The 12,431-nt window shown below is 36.9% G+C and overlaps 1 protein-coding gene across 1 annotated transcript in view; it reads left to right on the top strand.

Moving 5' to 3' along the window:
* The first annotated feature begins 1,039 nt into the window (after positions 1-1,039).
* Positions 1,040-12,431, top strand: part of LOC113501636 (protein halfway) — a 36,646-nt gene continuing 25,254 nt past the window's right edge. Inside the window, exon 1 of the mRNA XM_026882808.1 lies at positions 1,040-1,638. Within this exon, the coding sequence (XP_026738609.1) occupies positions 1,609-1,638 (30 nt within the window). The 5' untranslated portion in view covers positions 1,040-1,608. The remainder of the gene's footprint in view (positions 1,639-12,431) is intronic.

Raw genomic sequence — 12,431 nt, 5'->3', positions numbered from 1 at the left:
ATAAAAAGGTGCCTTATGCCTTGGTTGCAGAATGTTTAGTTTATTACGAAACCGCCTTCGCGAATCACATAGCAATCAGTCGGCCTTGTTTACAAGCCATACTAATATTTTCCAAGGCGTTTTTACCGCAGCAAAACGAGTTGGAATACAAATGAAATATATTTTACTCATGAAAAAGTTCTTGTAAAAAGACTTTTAATTTCAGTTTTAAAAAGCGAATGAATTTGCTAACTTATTTCTTAGATATTAGTGTTGTAGATGAAAGGTACATCATTGATATCTTGCATGAAACCTCTTTCATTTTACTCTTTCATTTTAATTATTTTTTATTTTACTTCTCTTCATATTAATTGCGAGAAAGCTCCTCTCGGTTTGATTAATAAGTCTGCCTTGAGGATGTTGCACTATTTTGCCGTATTTCTCTCTGAATTCTTTTCTTTCTTTGACATTAGTCAACAGTCAGTCAACAGACCGTTTTTAGTGATTACCTGAAGTTCATTAATAGAAATCTAATAGGGCCAATAATAGTGATAAAATTAAAAGTAAAAACATCAAAATATGTTTGCTATAGTTTATTTTTAAATTAGTATTTAGATGATATTAAAATTGTTTGCATATCGGTAAAGAATTAAATGTTGTTTTGCATTTAATTACTAATTATGGGACATTGGCCGCAATGGACTTAGTCAGGCTGTTATAATTAGAAAACGAATAACAATAATGAGAATAAGGTGACACATTCGATGCTCAACTTTAATAATATTGTTATACATTATCTGTATATATATACCTAAGTTACATTCTGTACGCATTATTTATATTCCAACTAGGTATATTGGTCTGCTTACATAGCGTTATCAGATAAGGCGGACAAACAATGCATTATTATTACACCTATCCAGCTTGTTTCTAGGGAACAGACAGACCAAATAGGTACCTGCCAATGTTAACCGCGTAACAACAAACTTTCACATCAAAATCTTGAAGTTAATACTATAATGCGTAGCTCCATAGTTAAGTGATGAATTGTGCGTAAATGTAGTGGTGTGAATATGTATGCGGTTAACAATGTAAGCTGTAGTATTATCCTATAAAGGTCAGTTGGGAGTTTGAACGCAGTGCCCACGACGCGCGTACGTTATCACAGCCCGCCGCACGCTACACCTCTCTACACAAAAATCTCGAACGGGAATACCGGATACTGACGCAGCCCTAAGAAACTACAGCCGTCTCACTCGCACGTACACACGAAAGCTCGCGATTTGTATTCCATCCTTATTGCTCAACCACGGAGCGATATCGCGCTATGCTTATAGTTAGAAATATGTAACTGAATAGTTTACTTTTGTGTGTAGTTTTGCCAAGTTGATGTCGCTCGAAATTAGAATTGCTGCATGTTTCGTTGTTAGAAATGCGTGAAGTGTATTCAATGTAATATTTACGGTGTGCAGTGTACAGTGTTTTTTTTTAGGCAAATGTAAAATGCGTACGGCCGAGCGATGGCGCGCAAACGCGACATTTTTTAGATTCCAATAATGGACGAAAGTTTGTGATTTACTATAGATTATGTGTTGTGATTATAAATAACAGTGGTGTTTAATTGTGAAGATGATTAACGGGAGATATTGTATAATTGACGTGAGTAATACTGAATCTATAAATATTTATTTCATTATTTTTCCTCATTAATTTCCTGTGTATTATAATTGATTAGATGTAGTTGCGATGAAATAAAAGTAAATATAAATAGTTGATATCAAATATTTTCCTTGTAGCAGACAAACAAAGAGCTGGCACGGAGCCAGTGTGAAACTTTAAATTTATCATTCGATATTTATTGCTTGTGATAAATGTTTTACATTATTGTCGCTATTTTATTTAACTCTCATGGCAAAACTAAAAGGCCCTTCATTTGCAGATCTTTAATTAACACGACTACACTAAAATGTCATATTTGCTGTGGCTAATGCATTTATTGACATTCTAAATGCATCTAGGTATGTGGTTGCTATACATAGCAGTATATACGTAGTGCCTAAGTGGTGCCTTTGCATGCACAACCTGCATAATTTATTTGGAGAGGCAAAAACTGCGCGCGTTTCGCATAACTTTAAAATTAGGTTTGATTTATTAGCCTTTTGTTTGGTAATAATAAATGTTAACAGTTTAGCAGTTAATAAAAAATTGGTATTTATATGGGTCATGGTATTGCACTAGAATCTTACAAAATACCCAAATAAAATATGTATAATAAATAATGTATTATGAGACCTAAATAAGCTGTTATCATTAGTGATGGTAAGCATCCTCCTTTTAATTGCATGGATAAATAAAACATAATTTCCTTTCATTAAATTGTAGAGGGCGCTATATGTATAATATGTTAATAAACCTAATATTATTTTCAAAGGTAGAAGTTCAGGCTGAATTATACACAGCAGAAGCCTTTTTATTTCCCTTTGCAATATCTGATGGCGACCAATAAAGAAATGGTACAAGTGGATTCTGGACAAAATTGTAACCTTAGGTCGCCATGAATAGCAAAATACGCAAGTTAAAACTAAATTCATTAAAATTAGTCACTAATACCCGAAGTAGGCTACGAAAACCGGAAAACTGTTATTATAACTAGATTGGAAAGGAAAACGAATAAGTATTATCGGAAGTATGAAAGTAGTGCGAGCTGCAGAAAGTGATAGGAAATCGTTTGGGTGAGGTGATTAGGTTCTTCTAGAGGCGATAATGATGACTGTTGCCATTTAGAGAAATAACCTGGATATCGAGTTCAAAATCAAAAGTCATAAAACTAATAGAACCAAAATGTAGAAAGTTAAAAATAGCAGAGAGAATAAACTAACCAGACATCATAGAAATAAAAAGATATAAAGATTTAAAACAAAAAGATATAAAGATTTAAAAAATAACTTGTTTAAAATAAAGCTTAAAGATATGTTAATAAAAAAGGGATACTACAGTGTTCAAGAATTCTTAGATGATGTGGATATATAACCATCTTAATTATGTTTGTATAAGTGCCTACTTTATTACTATGTAATCAATTAGTGTAAATTCAATTTTCAGTGTTAAACTAAAAATATTTGTATGCCGGTCCCGGCTAGACATAGCGGTCATTTCCATTGATGTAACACCTATTTACTACCTATGTTCTACGAATAAAGACTTTGTATTTGTATTTGTATTTATATTTGTAGAAATTTGTTGTCAGATTCATATCTTTTATAACGATTTTATAATGTTCTAAGTAGTCAATGATAGACGTTTGTGCAGTATCAAGATTCGACGAAGACACCCAAAAAAATATCCTACGATATGAGTCCAAATGAGGGTTATCAAAAAACTTTATACACACTACAAGTTACTTAGCAACCATGAGAACGATGCATCCATCAATAGATTCGTCTCAGCTCTTCTCCACAAGTATATGGGCCGTCGCGACAAGGTCGGATTTTGAACATATCCGCTAGTTAACTGACATCCTCCGGCATCTTTGGCTAATAAGATAATGTACCAGCATGTGCAGTTAAACAGACCTGATCTTTACTACGGATACTGTAAAGGGGATTTGTGTGTCTGTCTTTAGATGATGTCATTGCTTCTTGGATTTTGTGATCGGATGAAGCATTTTTGTTTCGGCGAATTTTTTTTCCATAACTGAATATTACTGGTTTATTTTTAGAAATTACTCTTTCCTAGTTTAGGGTTTGGAAAGGTTAAAATGGGTTACGAAAGTCTGATGGGTTGTCTTTCAACGCGATTTTTAAGAGTCTTCAGCAAGCTTAGAGATCAAAACTAAACACAAAACAAGACAAAAATTCGTAGTTCCATAGCAGTACGACCAATATTCAAAAATTTCACTTCAGAATTAAGCCAAAATAACACTCGAAAGAAATCTTGAACCGGGCGTGTCAACAATGTCCACATGATTATGCAAAGAGCTACAGTGTTTGTTGTTTACCAAGTAATAGAGTACCGGTGTGTGGTTGATGAAACCATACAACGGGTGTTTTGGTAGAATCCATATTGTTACGCCATCATATGTTAAAGTGACGTAAGACATACATCGAATTAATACTAAACTTATAAACAAAGTATCTGCCTTATTCTATTTGGTATTGATGGTAGTTTGGTCCATAGTCATGATAAATACGGTATCCATGGCAACCACTTTAATTTTCTGTTAGTTGTTGTCAACAATACCTATTTGCCAATATTTAGAAAAAAGAAGTTACAGAATTGTAGATACTTCCTCTTAAGAAATTTCGTAAATACATTTTAAAATATGGACTTCATACGTAGGAACTGGACTAGTCCATTGACGGCATAATTCATGCCAAAGATACAACCCACGCACTAAAGGAGACATGAAAATATAACAACTATCTTCTGAACATGCTTTTGTAAGATATCAATCAAAATAAATATTTGTTGACAAAGTAAAACTTAACCATTAATTCATACTTTTCATTCATCAAATAGTTACCCAAGCGCAAAAAGTAGGGTGTGTGACCCTGGTTTTCCATCATCAAAATAAACATTTTAGAACATAACTCATATGGTTCTGAATCTTGCAATGTTCACGACTCTGGTCTGTGTCACCTCAGCCCATCCCGTTTATATTTAGACGGGTTATAGAGAAGTGACGTCATCACCGCCCAATGTCTGCGCACCCGCATGGTCATCGCATCATGTGTAACATTAGTTTGAATATTGTTATTGCAATGATTAATACTTTGGTTTTACTTCATAATTTACATAATAATATGTGGTACGTGTGCCTTAAGAATGAATAAGGAATTAAATTTTGACATTCAGAAAATAGCAAATAATTTCAGCATATCAAGACGTTAAGATGTTTTGCAGCTATGTATAACATAAAGAGATAAATGAACAGCGTCTTGATTGTCATTTCAATATTATATTTGTACCCCTTAGTTTACGCTGCAATTAAATTCAGGACTATAAGAATAAAAATCGTCGACACTATTGATGCCTTAGTTTAGACAAGGCATGATAAACATACCTATCCTGATTAGCTCATCCTTACCTCTAAGTTCTCATCGTGGGTAAGAAGATCCACAGCAGCACTCTCATTTAAATTACTTATTGATAGTGGCTCCAAGCAAAATGAGGTATTCAAAAGCATCCATCCAAGACTGGATGGCATTCACCTCACTAGTAACTGGTAAATGAACAAAATTTTCTTAAAATGTGATGATACAAGTGCAGACTCTAAGTAACTCTAAGTGCAACTCCAAGTAATCAAGTAACCAGCGCAGTGTGCACGCCGCATAGTTCCGTGTTATTGCCAAAGATAACAGCAACGCAATGCGCTCACGCATCATTGTAACACTTTCGTTCTGAATGCTTAAACATTATAACTTGATTATATTAAGCATCAATCGTTTACCTCTTCATAAGTATGTTTATTTATTAATTCATTCTGATAGTTATGCAATAAATGAAACTAAACCATCAATTGAATGGTTTTACTTAAATGAATTACAAGAGCAGTCGACGTTCTTTTGATTAGCAGAATCTACTTTAGAAAAGCATTGGACCCAATATCGTTGGCTTGGAAATCGACTGTAGGGAAAGGATAAACATTCCTGTGGATTTTTCCCTTTCGCCATTCCCCGGATGAAGGAAGTCCATGAGGATTTCCACTGGGTCAAAAGAAGAAAATAATAATAATGAATGAACAGACATTATTAAGAGATTCCCTATGTTTCGGAAGGAATGTTACTGAAGCCAGGAAGTCGAACAACCAGTCGCACTTAGGAGTATCGTTTCCCGTATTGTAACTCAGAAGGATACATAGGCAGTCACTCTATGTAAAACCTTGGTACCAAGCTCCATCCCTAGCCTGGCAGCAGACTCTAACGTAGTTGGGACAACTTTAGATGAGATGGGACAAGAATCCCCTGGCGACACCTGCACTATATTTACCTGCTTCATTACTGACTCTTACATAGTTGCCAACGGCCCTAACAAACTAAATAAATGTCGATACTGCCAATAGGGCAAATGAATAGTCATTAATACTAATTAGTCTCATGTCATTATTTGCTTTACGATAAATGAGAGAATCTATTAATACCTTTATAAAAAAAAACTGATCACTGACGATCGAAGGAACGGATTTTTGACGCAACATATTTCTCTATTTATTTTCCCTATATTCCCTATTTATTTTCCCTTTGTGAAGTACCTATTGCAATATAAAAAACAATGGTATTCTTGGGACTACACCTGATAGTGCGTCATAGTGGATGGAAGCTACATATATAAACGTGTAGGTATCGGTTTTGAATTGCCCATAACTGAGTATGATTCATGTTCCTTAGAACTGAGGTCGTGGGGTACAATTGGCGGTGTGTCTATAACTTATACTTGATGGATTCTTGATGTTCGCTACTTATTCTTCAAACCTTAATTTACCGATTGAGTTGATTTGAGTTAAAAAATTATAAATGCAGTAAATATTATTGCTTCCTTTCTCCTAAGATATTGCTGTGCCCGACAGGGTTCATAATGGTTTTGTATCATTATATTTTTAAGAGTTTCATGCACATTATGGAACGCAATAAATTATTGAGTATTGGGTATAAGCTCCATTTAGAATTTAAGGAAAATAATGAATAGTAAATGGTCGGTTCTGGTTATTACACTATGATCCTAAGGGCTTTGACTTTATCAATGTAAGATATTGACTGCTTTCTTCAGGTAATAATATAAATAGCAATGTGGATTTCACTGAGCTGGCAACCCTGATTACAAGTTACACAAACATTAGCCACAAACGTTACGTACAGTATTTATTAAGAAAATTCTAAACCTGTTCAGTGTTCGCTTTCTACAAACGAGAAAATTATTTTACTCATAGCCGTGTTGGTTTACAAGAATAATAACTTCACTAGCATTATACGTAGACCACGTATGAAACCTTTGGATTATATTTACAAAGAATGCGAAACGTTCGGGACATGGGGACCAGGTGCACGAGTTCTTTATAAAGAACTCGCAAAGCGTTTGGTCGACTCTACACGTGATCAGAAGGCTGGTCTATATTTTGCCCAAAGAATTAGCATTGCCATACACCGTGGGCACGTTTCTGGCCTTCGTTTCGTGGGCTTCTGGGCACGTTTCCCGACTTTGGCAGGGATGAAGATGTCTTTTTTGACGCTTTGTAAATAATGTATATTTTTCTCTTTATATTGATATATAGATAGTTTTAAATATGTAAATATTAGTTTAGTTTAATTTATCGTAAAAATATTATAGAATCTAACAAAGAATTAAATGCCTGGGCAAAAAATTGTGACGCCCATTTAAGCACTTCAATTTTGATCGTTAACCTCCTACTTCACTTTCCATGTATGTAGCGAGAAACTGCAAACAAAATATGAAATACAATATAGACTTAAGTAGGTTCCTAATCATGGCATATGAGTCAAATATTATATTGACATTTGAGCCACTTCCTGTTATTCTATCTAGCTGATATTTTGCAGCCATCATAATATTAAGTAGGTACATATCTACTGCCTGTTATTGCTCTATCATTGCAAATGATATATTGCAAAAATGTTTTTTGTTTACTCACGTTTTGTTTTACATTCTAGTCTGTTATGTTCTTTTACTTACGAAAGTTATGTAACGGTAATAATGTATTGAAAGGAAAACAGATTAAATAGAGAAAACACCTATTAGATGATGCAATTGGGATAAATTAAATAGTATAAAAAACTAGCGAAAGTAAAATATCTTCGTTCAGATATCATATAAGTAAATGGCTTATAAACTATAATTTCTCCTAAGCGTAATGTTAGTGTGCTCACTAAACGTTTGTGTAATTAAGTGCCGCGCATTAGGGACCAATTAAAACGGTACGCAACGAGTTCATAATGCCATCTAATTATACAAACTTCACGGTTCTATAAACTTAGCGGACAGCAGACATTAAAATTGTACTATAAACAAAGTTGTTGCTTTTTTCGGCTTTGAAATTTGGTTTAGATGGTAGTGTATAATTTTTTAATTTTTTGAACACAAAATTAATTTTGGAAATTCTTTCTTAGATTACATTTGTTATCTCAATTGGAACAGTCGAATATATTATTCTGTATGTAAGCAATACCATTAACTAATATATATTTTAAAAGAAAATCCCGCTTATCCTATCCAAAATAAATAATAAATCTCAATTCAACGTTATCCAAACATTTCATTAATCGAATCCAAACAGCACGAATCATAAACTAATACCGCCGCAGCCAAAACATACGTGTGCGGGACAGATGCGCGTGCGCAGGCGACATCAATTAAAGGCGGCCGCTACAACACCGAGTGACATAATTGAATCGCGACGATTGAGTTATACAATTAGTGCTCTGATATAATACTATTATATATACTACAGGGATTTTGTTATTACAAATGTTACAATACAAATGCTATGAACTTTGTTGTTGTTATTGTTGATAAAATCTTATTTTAATTGTGGTTCTCAAGTTAAACTCGCCTGCTTCGGTTTGTTCTCTCTTACGATGTTTCTCACTGTTTAAAATATTAGTATCTACAGTTCTATTAAATATTTCTACTCTTTTTATCCGGTGAAACTATCAGGTCTTCCTTCGTCTTAAAGAGGAGGCGAAAGGGTGTGTCGGGGTCATACTAGCAATAGCTATAGGCAAACCATGATGCTCCGTTACACATTACCTGCTTTAACTAAACCTACCTCATCAACAGACAAGCAAACATTACCTTTGAAATCCACCAATGTAACAATATTGTCGCTAAATATCCTCATAGAATATTAAAATTTTTGTACTCGACAAAATAAGTCCCTGATTAATCAATGCTGTTTTAAGTAGTCAGGTAGGTTTGCATTACCATTAGTTGTAGAGTCTATGAGCTGCTGCGGTCTGCGGTTGGCAGTTGAAGCGTCCATTATAAATAGAATTATCACAATAACAACTTAACCTGACGGTAACCTATTTCTACCTCTTTTTTATGACCTCTCTCTTTTCGTCTTCATTTTCATATTTTAGGCTATTTTTACTCCTTGGTTCCTACGAAGCATTACATGCTTTCTTTCGTCTGGTCCCTGAAAAAGCAGAGAAAGCCAATCCCTAAAAATTCAAGTTTGGAATCCCTTGAGTGTTGTACATGCGTGAGGACAGTAAAAACGGAACAAAGTTTATTGCAGCAATAATTTTAATTAAGTGCTGCTTCAACAAGTTTAACTAAGTGTGTGTTGTAATTGTTGCTTTTGCTTCATTCCTGCTTTGTTAGCTGAGGTCAAGAGATGTTTTGTGGGGCGTTTAATGTGTTCAAGTTACCTTTTCACTTGTCTGTTTTATTAATAGGTCGTTATGTCCAGAGTCTGGGCAATCTAGGATTAGGTTATGTCCAGTTGACAAATTGGATACAATAGCGATGAAAATGATAGTCTAGAAAATAGGAATTTGTAAGTTCACGGTCGCAATAAGATAAACGCTAACTTTAAAGTTGCTCTATATTATGCTGTCTTCATTATTGTAAAATGGAATATAGAGTCACTAACCAAGTAACATTCATAAAAGCAAAGAATTTGCCAAATGAATTGCTCAATTACTTATAAAATTTTATTGAATACCAGTATTTTTTGCTGACAATTTTATAATCGTTACTAGTTATATTGCCGTGTACTGAGCAGTACTCAATTAACATAATGAGGTATGTGGGGCGAGGCGTGACTGACCCTAAACAAATGCATGTTGATAATCACTTTGTTCTAACACCGCGCTGTTATATCAGGTTTAAAACTACATTATTTTGCACATGCTATGTAATGAATAATGGTTCTTATTATAGTAGTTTAAAACCAAATAATTTTGAGGTTTTCAATGGACTGGAATTACATTATACTGGATATAATAGTATAGTTATGTAGTCCAATACGTTAAACGATAGCGAATAATAACTAGTTAAGATGATTTATCTTTTTCCAAGGATCTAAAAGTGAAAATAAGTAATAGAAAAGTAAATATTTCCATCAACCAACAAGCCAGTGGGCACGTTCCCAAGTCATCTACAAATCGATGGTTTTTGGGCCAAAGTTTGGGAACTATGCAACAACTCAATGTTGTATTAGACACAAGAAAAAAAATAGCACATAGACTTGTATATATTTGTTTGGTTTCTAAATGGTTCTATCAAATGTTATTCTGCTTCCGTATGTAACTCTGCAAAAAAATAAATACCTACGGAGCGTTGGCGTGGCTTATTTAGTCTAAATATTCAATCAATCAATCAATCAGCCAATCATAGTCCACTGCTGGACATAGGCCTCTCCCAATTTACGCCACAACACCCGGTCCTCCGCCTTCCGCATCCCAGTCCCCTCCAGCGACCTTTCTCAGGTCATCGGTCCACCTGGCGGGCGGGCGTCCTACCTTACGGTTGCCGAGCCGCGGTCTCCATTCTAGGACTCGTCTGCTCCAACGGCTATCGGTCCTTCGACAGACATGGCCAGCCCATTGCCACTTCAGCAAGCTAATTCTACGAGCTATGTCGGTTACCTTGGTTCTTTGTCGGATGACCTCATTTCGAATTTTATCCTTCAAAGAGACTCCGAGCATAGCTCGCTCCATAGCCCGCTGTGCAACTTTAAATTTGTGGACTAGTCCAACCGTTAATGTCCACGTTTCGGCACCGTAAGTCATAACAGGTAGGACGCACTGGTTGTATGCTTTCGTCTTCAGGCATTGCGGTATAGGCGAAGAAAAGACTCGACGAAGTTTGCTAAACGCTGCCCAGCCCAACTGAATTCTCCGATCAATTTCCCGCTCGAAGTTGTTTCTACCAAGCTTAATGACCTGCCCTAGGTAGATATACTCTTGAACAACTTCGAGCAACGATCCTTCGACATATATCGGTCTCGGCCTGACATGTTCATTGAACATGATCTTGGTTTTATCCAAGTTCATGCCAAGACCGACCAGTCGTGAAGCTTCATTTAGGCCATGCAGCATCTCGCTTAGCTGGTCCAGCGACTCTGCTACTATGACGATGTCATCGGCAAATCGAAGGTGCGAGATGTGCTCACCGTTCACATTTATACCCCGTCCAGTCCAATCCAGAGTTTTGAAGACATCCTCGAGCGCGTTGGTGAACAGCTTTGGGGATATAACATCCCCCTGTCTCACCCCCCGACGCAGCTCGATCGGATTCGTCTTACGGTCATGGAGCTGGACAGTCATGGTGGCGGTGTCATATAAGCATCTCAGCACCTCGATGTAGCGCCAGTCAATACGACATCGTTGCAGGGCATCCAGAACCGCCCAAGTTTCGATGGAGTCGAAGGCTTTCTCGTAGTCCACAAAGGCCAAACACAGCGGCTGATTGTACTCTTTGGTTTTCTGCACAATCTGCCGAACAGTATGGATGTGGTCTACGGTGCTAAAGCCTTTTCGAAACCCAGCTTGTTCTGGTGGCTGGAACTCGTCGAGTCTTGTAGCGAGGCGGTTAGTGACTACTCTCGAGAACAACTTGTAAATGTGGCTCAGGAGTGAGATAGGTCTGTAATTCTTCAGCAAGGTTTTGTCTCCTTTCTTGAAGAACAGAACCACCGCACTCCCACTCCACGCTTGTGGTGTTAAGCCTTGGTGAATGACGGAATTAAAGAGACTCGCTAGCTCTTTCAGGACTGTGGTCCCACCAGCCTTAAGGAGCTCGGTTGTAATTCCGTCATCACCCGGCGCCTTGTTGTTCTTTAGTTGTCTGAGAGCTGCCTCTACCTCGCCCGGGTCGACATCCGGGATGTCCTCGGTGTAATGGCGCGTGAGTGGGGCTCTGTGGTCATTACGCCTTGTCTCGGTGGTTTAGTCGTCCGTGATGCGTATAGGTGTCTATAGAAACTCTCAATTTCCTCCAGAATCTCGAACTTAGAGGTGACGGTCCTGCTATCCCCGGTCCTCAGTTTCGCCAGATGGGGTCTGCCTAATTGCTGAGCGAAGACTTTGGTGCCTCTATTTCGCTCAATCGCAGCTTCGATCTTACGAGTGCTGCAGCGTCGGAGGTCACGTCGCGTCAGTTTCCTGATTTTCAGGTTTAGGGACCGCCTATCTGACGAAGACATCTGGGCATCTGGCGTTTCTCGTCTTTCCTTCATAAGTTCGAGAGTCTCTGGTGAGAGTTTGGACTCCCTATTACCGCGTTTTCCGGGGAACAACCTTCGAGACACACTCTGTAGCATTTTGACCACTGTGTCGGTTTTTTCGTCAACATTGTCCGTAGTTTCCAGCAGTGCGAAACGATTTTGGAGTTCCAACTGGAACTTATCGGAACCCAAAGCTATTTGGGGCAGCGTGGGTCGGAGAGTAGGTCTCATCATCCTAACTCTTTCAGCCTTAGGTTGATATTTAGAG

The sequence above is a fragment of the Trichoplusia ni genome, chromosome 16, assembly GCF_003590095.1.
Source record: "Trichoplusia ni isolate ovarian cell line Hi5 chromosome 16, tn1, whole genome shotgun sequence".
Lineage (NCBI taxonomy): Eukaryota > Metazoa > Arthropoda > Insecta > Lepidoptera > Noctuidae > Trichoplusia > Trichoplusia ni.
The sequence above is the reverse complement of the archived record's forward strand: the minus strand, read 5'-3'. Positions and strand labels throughout refer to the sequence as shown.